The sequence below is a fragment of the Lathyrus oleraceus genome, chromosome 7 (assembly GCF_024323335.1).
Source record: "Lathyrus oleraceus cultivar Zhongwan6 chromosome 7, CAAS_Psat_ZW6_1.0, whole genome shotgun sequence".
Classification (NCBI taxonomy): domain Eukaryota; kingdom Viridiplantae; phylum Streptophyta; class Magnoliopsida; order Fabales; family Fabaceae; genus Lathyrus; species Lathyrus oleraceus.
Window position 1 is genome coordinate 367,706,082 of NC_066585.1, and position 24,519 is coordinate 367,730,600.

At 39.2% G+C, this 24,519-nt stretch overlaps 1 protein-coding gene and 1 long non-coding RNA gene across 2 annotated transcripts; one reads left to right on the forward strand and one right to left on the reverse strand.

Moving 5' to 3' along the window:
* Positions 1-1,343: 1,343 nt before the first annotated feature.
* Positions 1,344-3,145, reverse strand: LOC127102308 (uncharacterized). Its single transcript, XR_007794708.1, has 2 exons — positions 2,401-3,145; positions 1,344-1,944 (listed from the first exon to the last, which is right to left on the reverse strand). It is a non-coding gene; the product is annotated as an uncharacterized LOC127102308 (long non-coding RNA).
* A 20,569-nt stretch (positions 3,146-23,714) lies between these two features.
* Positions 23,715-24,281, forward strand: LOC127103873 (uncharacterized mitochondrial protein AtMg00860-like). The gene has a single exon (XM_051041113.1). The coding sequence runs from the start codon at positions 23,715-23,717 to the stop codon at positions 24,279-24,281; it is 567 nt and encodes a 188-aa protein (XP_050897070.1).
* The last annotated feature ends 238 nt before the right edge of the window (positions 24,282-24,519 follow it).

Sequence of the window (24,519 nt, forward strand, 5' to 3'; positions counted from 1 at the left end):
AGGTATAACTCTCAATTGCTGGATCATAACCTAAAACATTTTCCGCCCCTCACACTTTGCAAGTCCTAGAAAATCACCACTTGGTATACATTCATACTAGAATCATTACCAAGTTATATTTTTCTAAACTGTTTTTTTTTTTCAAAATCAAACGAGATAAATACTTTGTATACATTCATACGAGAATCATTACAAAGTTAAACTCTCTTTTCGAAACATTTTTTAACAATTCACCAACACTTTTCAGACAAAAATATAAGTGATCCAGCAATTAAGAGCCCATGGATAACCATGGATACAAAGGGTGCTAATACCTTCCCTTTGTATAATGTACCTCCCGAACCCAAAATCTATTGAGGTCTTTCCTGTTCTTTTCCACCTTTCCTTATTGGATAAAAGAAAAGTCGGTGGCGACTCTTGCTATCCGCGACATTGCGATAAAAAGCAAAATACCCCAAGTCAGTTCACCGTATGACAGATGCGTAGGGGTGCTAATACCTTCCCTTCGCATAACCGACTCCCGATCCCATTCTCTTTGGTCGCGAGACCATGTCTTTTCCAGGTTTACTCTGAGCGTTTCCTTTCCCTCTTTTGGGATAAATAACGCACGGTGGCGGCTCTGTTGTTTTCGTTTCCCGTCGGTTTTTCGCGTAATGCGACAGTATCTAGCAACACATCACTGCTACCTAAGACACGAAAATGTCATGTGATCTGACAAATTCTTCTGTGATAATACTTATGTGCATAATTACCCTTTTGCCCTTATGTCTATATTGAACACAAGACATAGACCGTCTCATCCTTGTCCAGTTCAATATTGGGCTCATAGACATTTATCTTGTTATGCAGGATGAACAGATTCCATCTAGGTCACTCATGTCCATCAGCATGCTTCGCGGAGTACCCATGAACTGTCTTTATGGTTATCCAATTACGGACAACGTTTGATCAACAATAAAGCACTCGACTCTACATCTAGGGTCCATAGTGGTTTCAGGTCGAAGAGTGGTATACACCATTATCACCATGAAAATAACTTATGACACTTTGCAAAACATTTTATATAGTATTCTCATAGCGGGTCAATCCGGTATAAAAATTACTCTTAATATTCATACATATGTTTAAGACTTGATAACTCCTTATCCATGATCCATGAGATGTGATCATCAGTCTATATACATAATAGTCTTAATGCTTTAATGTTATCCCACTTCACAATAAAGCTCGACTACGGATACTTTAAGAATAGTGTCCTTATGTTTAATGTGATCTCATGATTAAGTCATACTTGATACATTAAACAGATTGGCTATTCTAGGGACTTTATTAAACAAACATAATAAAGAAAAAGCCTTTTATTTATTAATAAATAATTCGATACAGGTACCAACCAAAAGTATTGGCCTCTAAGGCTTACACCAACACATAGAACTGACAATTTAACCGGCAGGCCACCCAAGATTTCGACTAATACCAGAAAAGAAATGGAAATTCAAAAAAAGGCTCCTCATTTGCATTCTAATTTTACAGCCGCACCTCCAAGGACCTACAACCAAACAGGAATTCTTCATCATTTGCCAACCCAAGAAGCCATGTCTTCCCGCATACTCCCATAATTTGAGCTAATTGGTCTTCATGTAACAGCAAGTTGAATGTCAGTTTCATCACACTAACAATCCAAAGCTCGTGTATGTTAAATTCTATTCCCAAAATACCGTTTAGTAGCAAACTAGCTACTAATTAATAGCATAACAACATGGCATACGGTTCAGTTATGGTTTCAATTAAAAATTGGAGCTTCATGTTACAATTTAATTTCAATCCCAAACGACATTTGGCACTAACTAAGCAAACCGATTACGAATCATGCAATTTTGTGCTAACTGTTGGTAGGGTGAATGCTACACTTGATTCGCATCAACCAAACTCATTTCCTGCAAGCTAACAAAGTTTTGCCAATTGAATTAACATTAATTTAATAGAACTTTCTAACCGGATTTGTAACCAAAACTAACCATTTCGTAACTGACTGCGTAAACGATCCCATAACTAACTGGACATTAGTGTAATAGTTCTTTTTGGCTAACTGGATTTAGGTTGAAACCAATTTCACTTTACAACAGGATTTAAAAAGAAAAACTTAGAAGAAAAAAGGGCTTCTCATCAAAAACTGTTGTTGCAACTTCACCATAGAAAGGATCATAACTCATAACAGAATTAATCTCCAACTAAAAAAACCCAACCTAACTGCCTAACCGTTTTCAAAACTGAATCAAAACTAACCCACCTAACTTCTATTAACAACCAACAAACTCTAACAAACTGGAGATACGTTAAGAGATTGGAAAATAGAAATTGAGAGGGAGGAGGATCAGAGAAGTATAAAAGGGGACTTACCTTCACTCTGCAGAGGTTTTTTTTTTCATTCTGTAGCCAGAGTTTTTCACTCTGCAGCAAGAGTTTTTCGCTCTGTAGTAAGAGCCTTCAATCTTCAAATCCATTCATACCTCTCCAATCCCTAAAATCTTCTACTTCACCCTCGTCCTCGTCCATGTCCTGCATCACCTATATCTTCATTCCGAATCTGTCATCTTCAGCACAAACCTTCTGCATCAGAGGTACTATCTTGTACTGTAACCATTTCCGCGATCTCTGTAACGAACCAACGTCAACAAGGAGGAAGAACGGAAGAAGCTGAAGCGAAACACAAACAAACAAGGGAACGAGAGGACATTTACAGGTTCCCGCAGCGCAAAATGACGGATCCGAAGACTCCACCTCATCTCGCCGACGCCCGAATTCGGTAAGTCTCTTTCTCTTGTTCAGCATCTCAATGTGAACCTTTTGACCTTGCAGACGGATTCCACGACCCCTCTTCAGGGAAGAAGTTGAGTCGAAGGACGTGAATAAGGATGATTATTCCGAATTCAGATTTGTTCATAACATCCATTTGATTTTCGAAATGAAAGTGGGAATCTGGAATCAAATATCTGTGGATCTCATTTCGTGTGAATTTTCGAAGCAATTAGATGAAGTTGTGGAGGAATCTTAACGCGTCCGTGTGAGTTGATGAGTGTGTGCTACTGCGCGTTTGACCGTGTCGGCTTGGATCCGGGTCTGAAGATTGGGTTGGAGGCCCAAACGAATTTCTATTCAACACCCCTTGCTGCGGGCCTAGGATGGGCCTCTGTGCCCAAGGATCCGTTTCCTGCACTCCTCCTCGTGGGCCTACACACTTGTTTTTGGGCTCATTCTTTATTTCTTTTCTTGGGTCTGGTTATGTTGTAGTTTAGTTAGTAATTAGGCGCAGTTAGTATTTAGGCTTTTGATTAATGTTTAGTTAATTAGGTTCGTTAAGTTTTAGATTAGTATAATTAGGAATTAGTTCTTGATTAAGGAATAGTTAATTAGATTTTTTTTAGGTTTAGTTTGAGTGGTTGATTATATTTTAGAAATTAGGGATTAATTGGAATTAGATATTTTTAGATGTTTTAGAATAACTAGAGTTGCTTAGGTTCTAATTGGTTTTAATTGTTTTCATAATTAGGAAATTAATCCAATATCCATATTTTTGAGATTGACCATTTTACCCCTTAAGGGTTATTTTGGGATTTTGACTTAGAATTTTTAATCGAATTTTTGATTAATCATGACATGCTCCCCTAGGATTTTAACATAGAGTTTTTTACTAAGATTTTTGACCAACATTAGCATGCTCCCCTAGGATCTTTTACATAGAATTTTCAATCAATCATAACACCTTTAGATTGGGTTCTAACCTAAAATTCTAAATCATTTCAAGCCCTCCGATTCAAATTGATCAAAAGTAATTTTGATCAATTAAATCCTTTGAACTTGTATAATCCCACAGTCTAATTTGAGTGACCAAAAGAACCTTGATCACTTAATAAGACTTTTATTCTAAGCTGTGGAGCTCGAAGCCTCAAGTCAAGATCTTCAATCAAGGTATCCTCAGTCACACCAAGCAGCGGACTATACAAGATAAATCAAAGGTCAACACTTGCTAACACGATTCAATTTGTACGAAACGAGCCTTAAGTAATAGGGAATGATGAGATGGAGTCTCTCTTATCCTCTTCTAGAGCGATTTTGCATATGGGGCGTAGGCCTCAAATATTCAAAGCAATCACCCTTATTCATAGACTTTAGTACAATACGAATCGATTAAACTACCAAGTCTTCTTCACACGAAATCAACATCAACACAACGATCAAAAATGAAGATTCTTCACCAGCAACTTGTCAGTTAAGATAAGTATCATGCGCTACGAGCCTTAAGTAATAGGGAATGATGAGACGAAGTTTCTTCCATCCTTGTCTAGAGCGACTTTGCGTATGGGACGTAGGCCCCAAATATTTAAAGTGTTCGCCCTTATTCATAGACTTTAATGTGATTCCTATCAATCGACTATCAAGTCTCTCATTTCCTCACTCTCCATTTCTATTCACTTTTATTCAATCCTTCAATCACTCTTTTGCCTTCAATCACCTTGTTTTCAGCCCTAGTGGGCTGAACTACGAAAGCTCTGATTTCGTTATTGCACTATAAGGATACATAGGCAGGAGAACCAAGTTTCTTCGCGAGCTACCCTATTTATTCAATCATTCTCTATTCATTAAATCAATACCATATTTTTGAGATGAACCATACTTCTCCTTGGACTCATTGTACATCCTTTTAGGACGATATAGCGACAGTCCACCTCATCAATCGAGAGTTGTTTAGGACTATGCCCAAACACTTAATTCAGTCTTTCTTTTTGGCTTTACCCTATAGTGGCGGTCTTACTAGCCCATGTACTGGTAAATGCCTATCTTGCTCTTCGATTCAGAGTATATCTCCTTCTTGGATCCAAGATACTATTCTTCTTTGATCTCGTACTGTTTGTTCCCCATCCAGTGATACACTATTCCTTGTATTATACAATACTGTAGTCATTCCTTGAAGGGGTGTTTGTCTTGTGCGTCCCCGTTGCTTAGACAAATCTCTCTCTCTCTCTCTCTCTCTCTCTCTCTCCTTGTTTCATGGCAGTTAACCTCTGAAATTGGGTTTGTCTTGTGAGTCCTCGTTGCTTGGACAAATACCTTTTGATACCATCCTGTTGGTACAAGTTATACTCTTCGTCACTGTATGTCTCTCTTTCTATTCTCGTGGTTCTGAACTACAATTGCTCTGACTTTCTCATTGCACAATGAGAATACGTAGGCACGGGGATGCGAATCCTTGGCGAGCATACTTCTAATTATTCCTCCTATGCCTTAGGGCACCATTCATATCTTTCACAATCCATTATTTACCTTCGATCATAAATCGTTCACCCAATGACATATTATTCCTTTGACATCGAAATACACTTTCTTTGGGATTCCATACACACCCTTTTAGGATGCCTAACGTAAAATCCACATTTCTATCTAGAGTTGTTTGGGACTGTGCCCAAACACTTAATTCCTTCTTTTTTTTGGCTAATCACCCTATAGTGGCGGTCCTACTAGTCCACGTATCGGTCAAATTCGTTTCCCTCTATGGTACAAGTCTCATTTCTCTTATGGATTAATACACATTCACCTTTTGATTTCAAACAATACTTCTTCAGTCACTTATCACCAAATATTCAATTCTATGACTTTGGTCACTTCACCCCGTCATCCCTACGATACCTTCATATTCTACCTTCATTCATTCGATGTGATATACCAGTTACCTTTGAGCCAAATACACTACCTCTTTGTGCTTCTTCTTGCGCCACCTTGTGAACCAAGAGATGTTTGGGACTGTGCCCAAACACCAATTTCTTTGTCTTTTCGGCTTTACCCTATAGTGGCGATCTTACTAGCCCACGTACTGGTAATAGCCACATTACTCTTGGGTTCATCGTTTCACCCTCGTTGGAGTTCAAAACACTATTCTTTGGTTCAGACCAGACTTTGATCACACTTCTTTCCATCTCCCGCCTCTAGTTCCTTGAACTACGAAGCTCTGAATCCTCATTACACTATGAGGATACGTAGGCATGAGGGCCCTAATCCTCACCGAGCAATCTATCTATTTTCTCTTCCTTTCCCCCCATTCTTTTGCGAGTAATCTTTAGATATAACACCTACTCGAGCAAGAACAAACAAAACGGTTCCCATGGAGTACCATGGATGTTTGGGGTGTTAATATCTTCCCCTTGCATAACCGACTTCCTTACCTAACATATCTCTTTCCCCCGGGTTTTATCGATGTTTTCCCTTTCCTTCTAGAATAAATAAAGTTCGATGGTGACTCTATTGTATGTTCGAGCATGCGATACGTTCGGGTATATTTCCGCTAGCTTCACATAGTATTGAGTCTGATCAACTTAATTTTATTTGTATGACATTTAGGATCATGGCTGACAGACACAGAGGTCGTGGTAGACCCAGAACTAAGAATTCAGATTCAGAACCTCCAAGTGGTAGTTAAGGTTTTCAATGGCCTCAGTTTGTGCAACAGATGCAGCAACAACATAACCAATTCATGCATCAGATGATGCAATAGTTGAATGGATGTCTCCATCCGCAAGGGGTTCCACAAGAAGCTGCAGGTGGTAGTTTCCGAGATTTCTTTCGCATGAATCCTCCTGGGTTCCATGGTGGATTAAATCATGTGAAGGATCATGATTGGGTGACCGACATGGAGAGGATTTTTTAGATAGTGCATTGTAGTGAAGAGAATAAAGTTGTGTTTGCTTCTCACATGATGAAGGGTCCTGCTGTGAGGTGGTGGGAAAGTGCTTCAACTCTTATGACCAATTAAGGAGTACCTAGGGATTGGGAGCATTTTAAGACTACCTTTCTAGATAAGTACTTTCCTAGCTCTTTGAGGACTTAGAAATAATTTGAGTTTCAGCAGCTTAGACATGGTACTATGTCAGTAGCTATGTATGCTGAAAAGTTTAAAGATATAGCTGCTTATTCTAGACAGGTCGTGTACGCACTAGATGAGAAGTGGAATATTGATTAATTCCTTTTTGGTTTAAGGGGTGAAATTTCTTATAGTGTTTCTCAAAGAGAATTCACTACTTATGCTGAATTGCTAATGTAATGTTATGTGGCTGAGAACACTTTGAAGAAAGTTAAAGAAGAAAGGGATCAGTATAGGATTGGACAGAAGGACCAGGGAAGGCCAAGTAACCAGTTTAGGCCTAGACTTCAATCTTTCAAAGGAAAACAAGTGCAACATGCAAGACCTGACCATTTTCCGCAATATCAAGTATGTAAGAAGTCTCATTTTGGAAGATGTGTTGGAAGTGTGATTAGGTGTTTTACTTGTCAGATGGAGGGACACATGGCTAGGAATTGTCCTTAGAATAAGAATCTGATGCAAGGAAGGAACACTGGTCGAGTTTATACTTTGGATGCAAGGAAGGCTAAGAGCAACAATGCTTTGATTGTTGGTACGTGTCTCGTCAATGATCATCCTTGTTTTGTATTGTTTGGTTGTGGGACAACACGCTCTTTTGTATCAATTCAGTCTATGAAGCATCTTGGCTTGCAAGAAATTCCTTTTTCTCCTCCTATGGTGGTTACTATCGCCACGTATAATATGGTTGAGACACTGTTAATTTGTGAAAATTGTTCGCTTTCGGTGAATGCTAGAATTTTCCAGATTGATCTTATTTGTTTACCACATAAGAAGGTTGATGTGGTTTTGGGGATAGATTAACTTTCCGCCAATTCAGTGTTTATTGGATGTGAAGAGAAGTTAATCATTACTCCATCTAGTGAAGCTACTCCAAAGGATGTATTAACTACTATCTTGGAAGGTATGGTTGGTATGGTTAATTTCTTATTTGAGAAGGAAAAGTCGGTTCTCTTAGTTCTCACCAAGGAACCTAGCGACAATCTGAATGTTACACAAATTCCTATCGTTTGTGAGTTTCTAGAAGTTTTCCCCGAGGATGTCACTTTTCTTCCTCTTGAAAGGGAAGTGGAATTCTCTATTGATCTGATATTTGGGACGACTCCAATCTCTGTTTCTCCGTATCGTATGGCACCACTCGAGTTGAGAGAGTTAAAGGATCAATTGGAAGAGTTGTTAACCAAGCATTTCATTCGGCCTACTGTCTCACCATGGGGAGTTCCGGTGTTACTAGTGAAGAAGAAGGATGGCAACATGCAATTGTGTATTGATTATTGCCAGTTGAATAAAGTCACCATTACGAACAAGTACCCCTGCCAAGGATAGACGATTTACTAGATCAGTTTAAGGGAGCCTGTGTGTTCTCGAAGATTGATTTATGATCGGGCTATCATCAAATCAGAGTTAAGAATTCGAATGTACCAAAGACTGCATTCAGAACCCGATATGGCCATTATGAGTTTCTTATAATGCCTTTTGGTGTGACAAATGCCCATGCTGTTTTCATGGACTATATGAATCGGATATTTCAACCTTACTTGAACCAGTTCGTGGTGATCTTTATTGATGACATTCTTATTAATTCTCGTACTCCACAAGAGCACGGAGAACATCTAAGGACTGTTCTATTAGTACTGCAAGAGAATCAACTTTTTGCCAAGTTAAGTAAGTGTGAATTTTGGATGAACGAAGTGAGGTTTCTTGGTCATGTCATATCACAAGGAGGAGTATCAGTAGATCCATCTAAAGTCAAAGCAGTTATTAATTGGGAAAGACCGAAGAATGCTTCCGAAGTCAGAAGTTTCTTAGGTTTAGCAGGTTACTATCGAAGATTCATAAAAGGATTTTCTCAGTTAGCTTTACCAATGACTAGACTTACCCGAAAGGGAATTTATTTTAAATGGGATTCGAAGTGTGAGCAACGTTTCATGAGTTTGAAGGAAAAACTAACAACTGCTCTTGTTTTAATCATCCCTGATCCTAGTAAGTCTTATGAAGTATTTTGTGATGCCTATAAGAAAGGATTAGGAGGTGGTGTTAATGCATAGTGGTCAGGTTGTAGCATATGCCTCTTGTCAGTTGAAGAGTCATGAAGAGAACTATCCAACTCATGATCTTGAATTAGCTTTTGTTGTTTTTACATTGAAGGTGTGGCGACATTACTTGTATGGAGTACGTTTTGAGATGTTTAGTGACCATAAGAGTTTGAAGTACTTATTTGACCAGAAAGAGTTGAACATGAGACAGAGGAGATGGATGGAGTATTTGAAAGACTTTGATTTTGAGCTTAAGTATCACCTAGGGAAAGAGAATAGGGATGCAAATTCCTTAAGTCGGAAAGAGATGCATAAAGTTGAGTTAATGATGTTAGAATACGCATTGTTGGAAAAGTTCCGAGATTTTAACCTTCAGTTTAGTTGGATGCGGGATGGTGTGATAATGGGAAATTTGAATGTTACTTCTAACCTAAAGGAAGAAATCCTGCAAGGACAATTGATAGATGAGAAGTTGCAAGAGATGTCGACTTAACCAGGTTTCACTCAATCGCCAGATGAAGTTGTTCTTTTTAATTAAAGGATTTGTGTCCCGAATGATGCCGAACTGAAAAGAAAAGTTTTAGAGGAAGACCACAAGGGGCGTTTACCATACATCCAGGTTCATCGAAGATGTATCAAGACCTGAAGAAGGACTACTGGTGGCCTGGTGTCGGAATGCATAGTGTGCCAACAAGTAAAGATTAAACATCAGAAACCAGGCGATTTATTGCAACCTTTAGAGATTCCAGTTTGGAAATGAGATAGTATTTCAATGAATTTTGCAGTAGGGTTACCTCAGACCCAAGGTGGTTATGATTCAATATGGGTGGTTATGGATCGGTTAACTAAGTTTGCGCACTTCTTGGCAGTGAAAACTACTTACAAGGTAAGTCATCTTGCACGGTTGTTCATTTCAGAAATTGTAAGACTACATGCTGTCCCAACTAGTATTGTGTCTGACAGAGACCCAAAGTTTACTTCAAGATTTTGGAGGGCATTTCAACAAGCTATGGGACCAAATTTGTGTTTGAGTACGTGCAATCATCCTTAAATGGATGGTCAAACTGAGAGGACGATACAAACACTGGAGGATATGTTAAGAGCTTGTGTACTTGAAAGTGAAGGAAATTGGAAGGAGCTCTTACCATTGATTGAATTCGCATACAACAATAGTTACCATGCAAGTATCAGGATGGCTCCTTATGAAGCCTTGTATGGACGGAAATATAGAACACCTTTGTGTTGGACGAAAGTTGGTGAAGAAAGAATCTTAGGACCATAGATTATTCAAGAGACTACAGAAAAGATAAGGATGGTTCATGATAATATATTAGTTTTTGGATTTAATGTTTTCTTGAAGATTTGTTTAGGATTTAAGAGGCTTGCAAGATTATATGGTGTTATGTCTGGTTGTGACAGTTCCAGTGAAAAAGAAGAAGGTTATTCTATCCGGTTTGATCTTGGTAATTTTTGAAGGTGAGAAAAACAAGAAAGGGGGGTTTGAATTGTTTTAGAAATTAAAAGCTTTTTCAAAAGTAAGAACACACAAAATTTTATACTGATCCGCTTATAACACAAAGCTACTCCAGTCCACCCGACCAAGGTGGTTTCCTCTTCAAAAAGGACTTAATCCACTAATCTGGAAAGATTAATACAACCAAACGTCTAAGAGAATGATCTCTTAGTCCTCCCAAGTATACAGACTGCGCAGAGTCACTTGAGGAACACAAATAATTCAGCAAAATAAATTTGTAATAGAGAGTGCTTCTAAGAGTAAGCAAATATTACAGCAGAATATTTAAATAGGCGTTCTCACGTATGAGCAGCAGCTCGTGAAAAACTGAGAGAGAATGTAAAGAATTTTTCTGTGCGTTGTTGTGTGTCTCTCAATGAAGTAGGTTTTCCTTTATATAGTGGTGAGAAGGACCGTTGGAGTGATGACAAAATATTGGCCTTTGATGAGCATTCAATGTCATTACTTCTGTGTTTCTTGCCATAACCAAATTGTCTCCCTGAATGATTTCTTTCTAAAAATACTTCCTTTCCATTTGAAGAAATTCTTTCCGTTACTCTTTCTGGATTTGGAGAATCTTCATCAGAGTCGTTGTTATCTCGGAGTTCTACGTCATAAGCAAATTACGTCGAGGTTACATCAGAGCTTCTCAGAGTACTGGTCTTTCAGATCATCAGAACTAAGTCCAGTGGATGTTTAGAGCTTCTGGTTCTTCCGACTGTCTTGTTTTGCTCAGATTTAGAACTTCTTGGGCGCACTTCTTCCTCAGATGAGTCTGATCTTCTAGTACTTTGTATCTGATCAGAGTTTGTATCTGATAAAACGATCAGATTCCTTTGTTGCTGTTCAGAGTCCTGCACACTTAGAAGAATTTTGTTAGGGTGCCATTTTTGGTTTCATCCTTTGTTATCATCAAAATCCTAGAATTCTATTGTAGAACTAATTTTGTTCTTACAATCTCCCCCTTTTGGATGATGACAAAACAATCTAATTTTTAGAGATGAAACAATTATAGATAAGAGTTTTTAGAAGTGAGCTCCCCCTGAGATAAGTCTGGGAGTTCAGAAGTTCTTACCAGAGCTTCAATGAGATGATGCTTCAAGATTCTCTTCTGCATATTTCTAAGTCAAAAAGGATTAGAACCAATTTATAAACAATGTTTGCAGAGTACTGAAAGGATTTAGATATGTTTTCATCAAAGCTATTTTTAGTTCTCCCCCTTTTTGTCAGAATCAAAAAGACTTAGATAAACGAAGGAAAGGATATATATATATATATATATATATATATATATATATATATATATATATATATATATATATATATATATATATATATATATATATATATATATATATATATATATATATATATATATATATATATATTCACAAATGCTAGAAGCACAGATAACAAGCAAACACATGAAAAACAGAAAGCAACAGACAAATCAGAGCAACAAGCAAGGAAAACAAAAAAGACAAGTCCTAGGTGCCTAAGGGTTGGGAGGTGAAGGCATCCTCTGGAGCAGCTGGGTTAGCAGGTTCTGAATGTTGACATTTACTGAATCCTGTTGATCCAATCTGGCTCAGACTTCTTTCTGCTCTTTCTGAAGATCTTCAAGTGTTTTGAGAACTAGAGGGACAAAGGTGGAGGACTCCCCCTAAGTCAGAGCATCCGGTTCTACCCTGTTGGCAGACTCTTCAGCAAGACGAGCTTCAGCGGCAACTTTGGCTTCAGCTTCAGCAATAGCAGCAGCCTCAGCTAGAGCTTTGGCTTCAGCTTCCTTAATCTTTTGCATTTCTTCTTGCCTGGCTTTCTCTTCTGCTTCCTCGCGGGCTCGCTCCTCAGCTTCTTTGGCTAGGCGCTCCTGGAGTCTTAGCTCAGCGTCTCTGATGAAGTCGTTTCGAACTTGCTCAAAGAGGCCCTTCAGTTTGAAGGCTTCAGCGGTCATCCAGCCAATAACTCTGTTCCAGTGTGTCCTTATTACTGAAGGATCATCACTGATGCCATAGTTGATGGTCAGAGACTTGACCTTGTCAACTGAAGCTTCTGCAAACAACATTATTGCTTCCTCAAGGGCTGGCAGGGTTTTTTCTGGTTCAGAGGGTTGGGGTGGAGAAGTGGGAGGGTTTAGGTTGAGTGTGGGAGTTTGTGGTTCAGCGGATGTATTTGGTGGGTGTGTGTCAGAGTTGTTTGGATGAGATTCAGCGTGAGGTGTTCCAGATGGTGGAGGGTCAGATGTGGTTGGGTTTGGTTGTTCTGTGGGTGAGGAAGTGATTTCTGGTTCAGATGTGGGTTGTGTTTGCTGTTGTGAGGCCAGAGTACGAGTTTGGAGCTGGGCCAGGGTTGGAGAGGTAGGGTCAGAGTGTTCTGTATCTGTGGAAATGTTGTAGTAGGGGGGTGATTCTGGAGAAGAAGATGAAGATGGTGAAGTGGTTTCGTTCAACATTTCTGCGTCAGAAATAGGTAAGGTTGTGGTGGCAAGGTTAAATTTCTGGGATGGTTGGTGAGATTTTCTGGTGGTTGAGGGAGGAGTTTCTGAGTTTGTATAGATAGGTGTGGGTTGAGGGATAGAAGAAGCAATGTGATGTGTTTGTACAGAAGGAGCAAGAGAAACAAACTTACCAAAAGGTCCAGGCAGAGGTGCTGGAGGTCTTGATCCGGAGGATTCTCCTAGTCTTGCCTTCTTAGCTTGCTTCGCCTTCTCAGAGGGTCCTCATGGACGCTTCATGAAGTTTGGAGGCTCATCTGGCAGCTGGCTTATGTTGAAGTTTGAGATATCTACTCCTTCTTTCCTCAGATCATCTAAGTAATAAAGGATTACCTCTGGAGGGTCGATCTTTGAGAACATATAGAGTCCATTTGGGATCTTCCTCTAATCTTTGAGAGCTTCCCAGGAGGTGTCCATAGTAGGTTTGAACTTGACTTGATCTAGAATCCCCATGCTCTTCAGATTTTTGGCGTTTAGAGCTCTGCTAGTGTCGATCATCACGTCTTCCATGAGTCTGAATGTTATCAGGTGGTCCACGAGACGACTTTCAATCAGAACATCAGAGATTAGCCTTCCTAGAGGGATGTAGTTTCTGGGCTTCATGTTGTTTCTTGTATCTCGTACAAAATCTCTGAGGTACTTGAAGAGAAGTGCTGGAAGGCAGAGCTTCAGACCCTTGTGGATACAGTACAGGATGCACTTCTGGTCTGTGTTGATGTAGTCTGAAGAATTTGAAGCTGGGCGATGATGGATGGTGCCCAGGATGATCTTCAGCCAGACCCGGAGGTTCTGATGTAACTCCTTGTTCTTGGAGTGGTTGCCTTCACCGTTCTGTTTGAAGATAGTTGGGTTAATCTCATGGGACACATATTTTGCCCTAGGATTAATGTTGTAGATTCTTCTTCCTCCATCTTTCTCCATGACTAGAAGAGCAGCAATGGACTTCTCAGTTATCACCATTTTGACTCCCAGAACATAGGAGACGATGTAGTGATCATCAGCATCAGCGAATCTCCAGAATTCATTCACTAAATTTGTGTAAACTGGACCATACAGACGTTTGAAGTAGTTTCCCCAACCTTGATTCCTGAGTTCTTCAGTGAGGTCAATACCATTTCTGCGCATGTTGTCAAAATCCACCAAGGATTCACATAAGACTTCCAGTTTCTCAAATGGCATTGCAAGATTGATGTGAGGCTCACAATCAAGAATGTGAGGCTTTTTGTAGATGGGAGTTGAGACGACACCGGTAACCGCTGGGTTTGGGTTGCTTGAACTTGGAGCTTGTTCGTTTGAATCCATTTGTTAAGAGAAGTTGTAGACTGATTGTTGTTGGGCATCCATGAGTGTTGTTGAGAGCTGAGTTGAAGGTTGAAGAATGCTGCATGAATGCCTTGAGAGAGAGAGCTGAACTTGCAGAGGGTTATGAGTGCGTGAGAGTGAAAAGTGTGCAATGTGTGAATAGAGGTGTTTAAATACCCAAATTAGGGCGCATGCAAAACGAAACACAAAACATAGTTTAGCACAAAAACCAAGTCAACACGTTTTAGAGGGAAAATGATTACAACTCATAAATGATGTCTAATCCCAACAGTTAGTACACTGCTCGAGGAGATCTCAAGAGACTGTTCCTTGATTACTGCTAGACAGCTGTCTAGAAGTTCCAAGGTCAGATGCAAGGTACTCCACGTGTTTGCTCTATCTGATCTTCAGGAATACCAAAGGATTGACTCCTGGAGATTTCTAACTCAGATGACTTCTAACTTGGTAGGAGTATCAGAGTCAGAGGCAGATTCCATTTTGTTTACATCAGAATCTTTATTTTACAAACTCAGAGGCACATTTTCTTCAGGGCAATTTTGAATGTTCAGATTCTTTAAGATAAAGAGGAATCTATCTTCAGCTAAGGGTTTAGTAAAGATGTCAACCCATTGATGATCTGTATCAATGAATTTCAATGTTACTACCCCTTTCTGAACATAGTCTCTAATGAAATGATGTTTTATTTCTATGTGCTTAGCTCTGGAGTGTAAAATAGGATTCTTGCTTAAACAAATGGCAGCAGTATTATCGCAAAAGATAGGAATGTTACTCTCAAAGATTTGCAGATCCTCTAATTGATTCTTCATCCAGAGCATCTGAGTGGTGCACAGTGATGCTGAGATGTATTCCGCTTCTGCAGTAGACAAGGCTATGGTTGATTGTCTTTTGCTGGCCCAGGATATCAGATTCTTTCCCAAGAGCTGACAATTTCCAGATGTATTTTTTCGTTCCATTCTGTCTCCTGCGTAATCTGCATCACAAAAACCAGATAGTCTATACTCTGATGTTTTCTCATACATCAGGCCCAGGTTAGGAGTTCCTTTCAGATATCTGAGAATTCTCTTAACTGCTGTTAAATGAGATTCTCTAGGATCTGATTAGAATCTGGCACAGAGACAAACACTAAATAGAATAGCAGGACGAGTAGCAGTCAGATAGAGAAGGGAGCCTATCATACCACGATAGAGCTTCTGACAAACCTTTTGACAGACTTCTTCTTTTTCAAGAATGCAGGTTGGATGCATGGGTGTCTTTGCAGGTTTGCATTCAGCCATTTCAAATTTCTTCAGAATGTCTTTTATGTATTTACTTTGATGAACGTAGGTGACTTCTGAAGTTTGATTAATCTGAATTCCTAGAAAGAACTTTAGTTCTTGCATTAAGCTCATTTCGAATTCTGCCTGCATTAGCTCAGAGAGTTCTTGACATACAGAGGCGTTAGCTGAACCAAATATGATATCATCAACGTATATCTGGCATATCATGAGATCATTATTAATGTTTTTACAGAAGAGTGTAGAGTCAACTTTCCCTATGGAAAAATCATGTTCCAGAAGAAAATTACTTAGTCTTTCATACCAAGCTCTGGGAGCTTGTTTTAGTCCATATAAGGATTTCTTAAGTTTAAAAACGTGTTCTGGACAATTTGAATTTTCAAAACCCGGGGGTTGGTTGACATACACTTCTTCTGATATATAACCATTAAGGAATGCGCTCTTGACATCCATTTGATACAGTTTGATAGAATGATTTATAGTGAATGAGACAAGTAAGCGAATAGATTCTAACCTGGCGACTGGGGCAAAGGCTTCATTGTAGTCAATGCCTTCTTGTTGACTGTAACCTTGAGCCACCAGTCGAGCTTTGTTTCTGACAACTTCTCCTTTCTCATTCAGCTTGTTTTTGAACACCCATCTGGTTCCGATAATGTGAGTGCCTTTGGGTTTAGGAACAAGATCCCAGACGTCGTTCTTTGTGAATTGATCTAGCTCTTCTTGCATGGCTAGAACCCAGTCGCTATCTTGAAGTGCCTCATCATAGGAAGTAGGCTCGATCAGAGATACTAGTCCCAGAGGAGTTTCTTCAGGAGTTTTGAAGGTAGACCTAGTTTGGATAGGTTCGTCCTTGTTTCCCAGAATCAACTCTGCAGATATGTTGAGGCGACTTTTAGCTTTCTTTGGGATTACTGGGGATTTAGTTCCTTCTGAGGTTTGAATGGAAGTTGCTTCAGGAGCTTTAATCTTCTCGCCAGAACCTACAAGAGTAATCTCCAGATCTGCAAGTTTCTCAACTAGCTTTGACTTTTCAGGGTCAAGCTTATCATCAAATCTGACATGAATCGATTCTTCCACAATTTTGGTTTTTGTGTTGTATACTCTGTAGCCTTTAGAGCGTTCTGAGTATCCTAACATAATACCTTTTTGTGCTTTGGAATCAAACTTGTTCAGATGTTCTTTAGTATTTAAAATAAAACAAGAACATCCAAAAGGATGAAAATAAGAAATGTTGGGTTTTCTTCCTTTACACAGTTCATAGGGAGTCTTCTCCAGAATAGGTCTTATGGAGATTCTATTCTGAATGTAACACGTTGTATTTACAGCTTCAGCCCAAAAGTGCTTAGCCACATTTGTTTCATTGCTCATGGTTCTGGCCATCTCTTGGAGTGTCCTATTCTTCCTTTCCACAACTCCATTTTGTTGTGGAGTTCTAGGGCAGGAGAAATCATGGGATATTCCATTAGAGTCAAATAATTCCTCAAAAAATTTATTTTCAAATTCCCCACCATGATCACTTCTGACTCTGATGATTTTAGAGTCAAATTCGTTTTGCACTTTGGAACAGAAGCTAGTGAATACAAAGTGAGACTCACTCTTGTGCTTTAAGAATTTTACCCATGTCCAACGACTAAAATCATCAACAATGACCAGTCCATATTTCTTTCCATTGACTGATGCTATTTTCACAGGACCAAATAAGTCAATGTGAAGAAGTTCCAGAGGCTTAGAGGTAGAAACAATGTTTTTCTTTTTAAAAGATGATTTTGAAAATTTTCCTTTCTGACATGCTTCACATAGAGCGTCTGAAGAAAACTTCAGCTTAGGTAGACCTCTGACTAACTCGAGTTTATTTAGCTGAGATAATTTTCTCATACTAATGTGGCCCAAGCGTCTATGCCATACCCATTGCTCTTTGTGAACAGACATCAGACATTTCACATTTTGTTCTTTTAAATCAGAAAGATTTATTTTATAAATATTGTTTTTCCTCTTGCCAGTGAATAGGACAAATCCATTGCTTTGATTTATGGCTTTACATGTTTTTTGATTGAAGATTACATCATATCCGTTATCACTTAATTGACTTATTGATAACAGATTATGCATTAATCCTTCTACATATAACACATCAGATATAGAGGGAAGAGTACCATTACCAATAGTTCCGGAGCCTCTGATCCTTCCTTTCTGATCTCCTCCGAATCCAACGTCTCTAAGTTCCAAGCTTTGGAACATATACTTTCTTCCCGTCATGTGTCGCGAGCATCCAGAGTCCAGGTACCATGACTGGTGTTTTAACTCTGCTGCATAAGATATCTGCAACATAAACAATCTTATCCTTTGGTACCCAGAGTATTTTGGGTCCTTTGTGATTAGTTTTCCTAGAGTTTCTTAAAACTTTGGATTTTCTAGCATTATTAAATTGTTGTGCTTGTGTATGTGTATAGTGATATGAAAAAGGAGATTTAGGTTGGTCATTAGTAGAAGTTTTATCTTCACTAGGATCATACCCAATTCCTCTTCTATTATTCTGACTGACCCCATAAATCATGGATGCCATTCTGCTCCTCTCTATCCCATTTTTCAGAAACTTTTGAAAATATTTTTCATATTTATAAATTATTGTGTTTGAAGTTTGTGGAGCTTGAGATAACGCTTCTTCAAGTTTTGAGCAATTTTTTTTTGTTGCATCTCTTTCAAGAACACCTTTTATAGCTTTAAATTTTTGTTTGAGTTTCTGATATGAGCTTAGAGTTTCAGACATACATGATTCTAGGTCAGATCAAGAAAGTTCAGAAAATACCTCTTCTGATTCAGATTCTTCATCTGAAGTATTCTTGGATGTGGTAGCCATGAGTGCCACATTTGCCTGTTCATCAGAGTTTGATTCTGATGAGTCAGATTCACTGTCGTCCCAGGTAGCCATCAGTCCCTTTTTGGTTTTGAGGGATTTTTTCTTGAAGTTCTCTTTTTTGGAACTGTCTTTCTTTAACTTGGGACATTCGTTCATGTAGTGACCTATTTCTTTACATTCATAACACGTAACATCTTTGTTAGTTTTACCTTTTGAGGTTGATTCTGATCGGTCCCCTCTGGGTCTTGGTTTTCTGAAGTTATTATTCATTTTTCTCCAGAGTTGTTTTACTCTTCTGGTCAGAAGGGATAATTCTTCCTCATCGTCAGAATCTTCCTGTTCAGAGTCATCAGCGTCTTCTGTTTCGGCCTGAAAGGCTTTGTTTCTATCAGACTTGCGCCTTTCAGATCTGGACTTTAATGCTACATACTTGATCTTCTTCTGAGGCTCATCTTCCTCCAGTTCTATCTCATGACTTCTGAGTGAACTGGCAAGCTCTTCAAGGCTGATGTTGTTCAGATCCTTTGATAGCTTTAAGGTTGTGACCATGGGTCTCCACTTCTTTGGCAAGCTTCTGACTATCTTTTTGACATGGTCCGCAGTTGTGTATCCTTTGTCTAGCACTTTGAGACCTGCAATTAGAATTTGGAATCTAGAAAACATTACCTCTACAGCTTCATCATCCTCCATTTTGAAGGCTTCATATTTCTGGATTAGAGCCAGAGCCTTTGTTTCTTTGACCTGAGAGTTTCCTTCATGAGTCATCCTCAGGGAGTCGAGTATATCTTTGGTTGTTTCCCTGTTGGTGATTTTTTCATACTCATTGTAGGATATGGCATTGAGAAGTATCATTCTGGCTTTGTGATGATTCTTGAAGTCGCGCTTCTGATCATCTGTCATTTTGCTTCTGGGAACGACAACTCCAACATCTATTACAGGAGGTTTGTATCCAACTGTGACAATGTCCCAGAGATCAGCGTCATAGCCCAGAAAGAAACTTTCAATTCTATCTTTCGAGTAATCGAATTTCTCTCCATCAAAGACTGGAGGCTTAGCATTGTAACTATCTCTTTCATTGGTGTTGGCCATTGTTTTTCTCGTTCTGGATCTCTCTACACTGTTAAGTGTTTGATTAGAAAATCAAAAACAGAGCCGAAGCTCTGATACCAACTGAAGGTGAGAAAAACAAGAAAGGGGGGTTTGAATTGTTTTAGAAATAAAAAGCTTTTTCAAAAGTAAGAACACACAGAATTTTATACTGGTTCACTTATAACACAAAGCTACTCCAGTCCACCCGACCAAGGTGATTTCGCCTTCAAAAAGGACTTAATCCACTAATCTTGAAAGATTAATACAACCAAACGTCTAAGAGAATGATCTCTTAGTCCTCCAAAGTATACAGACTGCGCATAGTCACTTGAGGAACACAAATAATTCAGCAAAATAAATTTGTAATAGAGAGTGCTTCTAAGAGTAAGCAAATATTACAGCAAAATATTTAAACAGGCGTTTTTACGTATGAGCAGCAACTCGTGAAAAACTGAGAGAGAATGTAAAGAATTTTTCTGTGCGTTGTTGTGTGTCTCTCATTGTACATCCTTTTAGGACGATATAGCGGCAATCCACCTCATCAATCGAGAGTTGTTTAGGACTATGCCCAAACACTTAATTCAGTCTTTCTTTTTGGCTTTACCCTATAGTAGCGGTCTTACTAGCCCACGTACTGGTAAATGCCTATCTTGCTCTTCGATTCAGAGTATATCTCCTTCTTGGATCCAAGATACTATTCTTCTTTGATCTCGTACTATTTGTTCCCCATCCAGTGATACACTATTCCTTGTATTATACAATACTGTAGTCATTCCTTGAAGGGGTGTTTGTCTTGTGCGTCCCCGTTGCTTAGACAAATCTCTCTCTCTCTCTCTCTCTCTCTCTCTCTCTCTCTCTCTCTCTCTCTCTCTCTCTCTCCTTGTTTCATGGCAGTTAACCTCTGAAATTGAGTTTGTCTTGTGAGTCCTCGTTGCTTGGACAAATACCTTTTGATACCATCCTGTTGGTACAAGTTATACTCTTCGTCACTGTATGTCTCTCTTTCTATTCTCGTGGTTCTGAACTACGATTGCTCTGACTTTCTCATTGCACAATGAGAATACGTACGCACGGGGATGTGAATCCTTGACGAGCATACTTCTAATTATTCCTCCTATGCCTCAGGGCACCATTCATATCTTTCACAATCCATTATCTACCTTCGATCATAAATCGTTCACCCAATGACATATTATTCCTTTGACATCGAAATACACTTTCTTTGGGATTCCATACACACCCTTTTAGGACGCCTAACGTAAAGTCCACATTTCTATCTAGAGTTGTTTGGGACTGTGCCCAAACACTTAATTCCTTCTTTTTTGTGGCTAATCACCCTATAGTGGTGGTCCTACTAGTCCACGTATCGGTCAAATTCGTTTCCCTCTATGGTACAAGTCTCATTTCTCTTATGGATTAATACACATTCACCTTTTGATTTCAAACAATACTTCTTCAGTCACTTATCACCAAATATTCAATTCTGTGACTTTGGTCACTTCACCCCGTCATCCCTACGATACCTTCATATTCTACCTTCATTCATTCCATGTGATATACCAGTTACCTTTGAGCCAAATACACTACCTCTTTGTGCTCCTTCTTGCGTCACCTTGTGAACCAAGAGATGTTTGGGACTGTGCCCAAACACCAATTTCTTTGTCTTTTCGGCTTTACCCTATAGTGGCGATCTTACTAGCCCACGTACTGGTAATAGCCACATTACTCTTGGGTTCATCGTTTCACCCTCGTTGGAGTTCAAAACACTATTCTTTGGTTCAGACCAGACTTTGATCACACTTCTTTCCATCTACCGCCTCTAGTTCCTTGAACTACGAAGCTCTGAATCCTCATTACACTATGAGGATACGTAGGCATGAGGGCCCTAATCCTCACCGAGCAATCTATCTATTTTCTCTTCCTTTCCCCCCATTCTTTTGTGAGTAATCTTTAGATATAACACCTACTCGAGCAAGAACAATCAAAACGGTTCCCATGGAGTACCATGGATGTTTGGGGTGCTAATACCTTCCCCTTGCATAACCGACTTCCTTGCCCAACATATCTCTTTCCACCAGGTTTTATCGATGTTTTCCCTTTCCTTCTAGAATAAATAAAGTTTGATGGTGACTCTATTGTATGTTCGAGCATGCGATACGTTCGGGTATATTTCCGCTAGCTTCACATAGTATTAAGTCTGATCAACTTAATTTTATTTGTATGACATTTAGGATCATGGCTGACAGACGCAGAGGTCGTGATAGACCCAGAACTCAGAATTCAGATTCAGAACCTCCAAGTGGTAGTGAAGGTTTTCAATGGTCTTAGTTTGTGCAACAGATGCAACAATAACATAACCAATTCATGCATTAGATGATGCAACAGTTGAATGGATGTCTCCATCCGCAAGGGGTTCCACAAGAAGCTGCAGGTGGTAGTTTCCAAGATTTCTTTCGCATGAATCCTCCTGGGTTCCATGGTGGATTAAATCATGTGAAGGATCATGATTGGGTGACCGACATGGAGAGGATTTTTTAGATAGTGCATTGTAGTGAAGAGAATAAAGTTGTGTTTGCTTCTCACATGATGAAGGGTCCTGCTGTGAGGTGGTGGGAAAGTGCTTCGACTTTTATGACCAATTAAGAAGTACCTAGGGATTGGGAGCATTTTAAGACTACCTTTCTAGATAAGTACTTTCCTAGCTCTTTGAGGACTTAGAAATAATTTGAGTTTCAGCAGCTTAGACATGGTACTATGTCAGTAGCTATGTTAGCTGAAAAGTTTGAAGATATGGCTGCTTATTCTAGACAGGCCGTGTACGCACTAGATGAGAAGTGGAATATTGATTAATTCCTTTTTGGTTTAAGGGGTGAAATTTCTCATAGTGTTTCTCAAAGAGAATTCACTACTTATGCTGAATTGCTAAGGCAATGTTATGTGGCTAAGAACACTTTAAAGAAAGTTAAAGAAGAAAGGGATCAATATAGGATTGGACAGAAGGACCAGGGAAGGCCAGGTAGCCAGTTTAGGCCTAGACCTCAATCTTTCAAAGGAAAACAAGTGCAACATGCAAGACCTAACCATTTTCCGCAATATCAAGTATGTAAGAAGTCTCATTTTGGAAGATATGCTGGAAGTGTGATTAGGTGTTTTACTTGTCAGGGGGAGGGACACATGGCTAGGGATTGTCCTTAGAATAAGAATCTGATGCAAGGAAGGAACACTGGTTGAGTTTATACTTTGGATGCAAGGAAGGCTAAGAGCAACAATGCTTTGATTGTTGGTACGTGTCTCGTCAATGATCATCCTTGTTTTGTATTGTTTGGTTGTGGGGCAACACGCTCTTTTGTATCAATTCAGTCTATGAAGCATCTTGGCTTGCAAGAAATTCCTTTTTCTCCTCCTATGGTGGTTACTATTGCCACGTATAATATGGTTGAGACACTGTTAATTTGTGAAAATTGTTCGCTTTCGGTGAATGCTAGAATTTTCCAAATTGATCTTATTTGTTTACCACATAAGAAGGTTGATGTGGTTTTGGGGATAGATTAGCTTTCCGCCAATTCGGTGTTTATTGGATGTGAAGAGAAGTTAATCATCACTCCATCTAGTGAAGCTACTCCAAAGGATGTATTAACTACTATCTTGGAAGGTATGGTTGGTATGGTTAATTTCTTATTTGAGAAGGAAAAGTCGGTTCTCTTAGTTCTCACCAAGGAACCTAGCGACAATCTGAATGTTACACAAATTCCTATCGTTTGTGAGTTTCTAGAAGTTTTCCCCGAGGATGTCACTTTTCTTCCTTTTGAAAGGGAAGTGGAATTCTCTATTGATCTGATACTTGGGACGACTCCAATCTCCGTTTCTCTGTATCGTATGGCGCCACTCGAGTTGAGAGAGTTAAAGGATCAATTGGAAGAGTTGTTAACCAAGCATTTCATTCGGCCTACTGTCTCACCATGGGGAGTTCCGGTGTTACTAGTGAAGAAGAAGGATGGCAACATGCGGTTGTGTATTGATTATTGCCAGTTGAATAAAGTCACCATTAAGAACAAGTACCCCCTGCCAAGGATAGACGATTTACTAGATCAGTTGAAGGGAGCCTGTGTGTTCTCGAAGATTGATTTACGATCGGGCTATCATCAAATCAGAGTTAAGAATTCGAATGTACCAAATACCGCATTCAGAACCTGATATAGCCATTATGAGTTTCTTATAATGCCTTTTGGTGTGACAAATGCCCATGCTGTTTTCATGGACTATATGAATTGGATATTTCAACCTTACTTGAACCAGCTCGTGGTGATATTTATTGATGACATTCTTATTTATTCTCGTACTCCACAAGAGCACGGAGAACATCTAAGGATTGTTCTATTAGTACTGCAAGAGAATCAACTTTTTGCCAAGTTAAGTAAGTGTGAATTTTGGATGAACGAAGTGAGGTTTCTTGGTCATGTCATATCACAAGGAGGAGTATCAGTAGATCCATCTAAAGTCGAAGCAGTTATTAATTGGGAAAGACCGAAGAATGCTTCCGAAGTCAGAAGTTTCTTAGGTTTGGCAGATTACTATCGAAGATTTATAAAAGGATTTTCTCAGTTAGCTTTACCAATGACTAGACTTACCCGAAAGGGAATTTATTTTAAATGGGATTCAAAGTGTGTGCAGAGTTTCATGAGTTTGAAGGAAAAACTAACAACAATCATCCCTGATCCTAGTAAGTCTTATGAAGTATTTTGTGATGCCTATAAGAAAGGATTAGGAGGTGGTGTTAATGCATAGTGGTCAGGTTGTAGCATATGCCTCTTGTCAGCTGAAGAGTCATGAAGAGAACTATCCAACTCATGATCTTGAATTAGCTTTTGTTTTTTTACATTGAAGGTGTGACGACATTACTTGTATGGAGTACGTTTTGAGATGTTTAGTGACCATAAGAGTTTGAAGTACTTATTTGACCAGAAAGAGTTGAACATGAGACAGAGGAGATGGATGGAGTATTTGAAAGACTTTGATTTTGAGC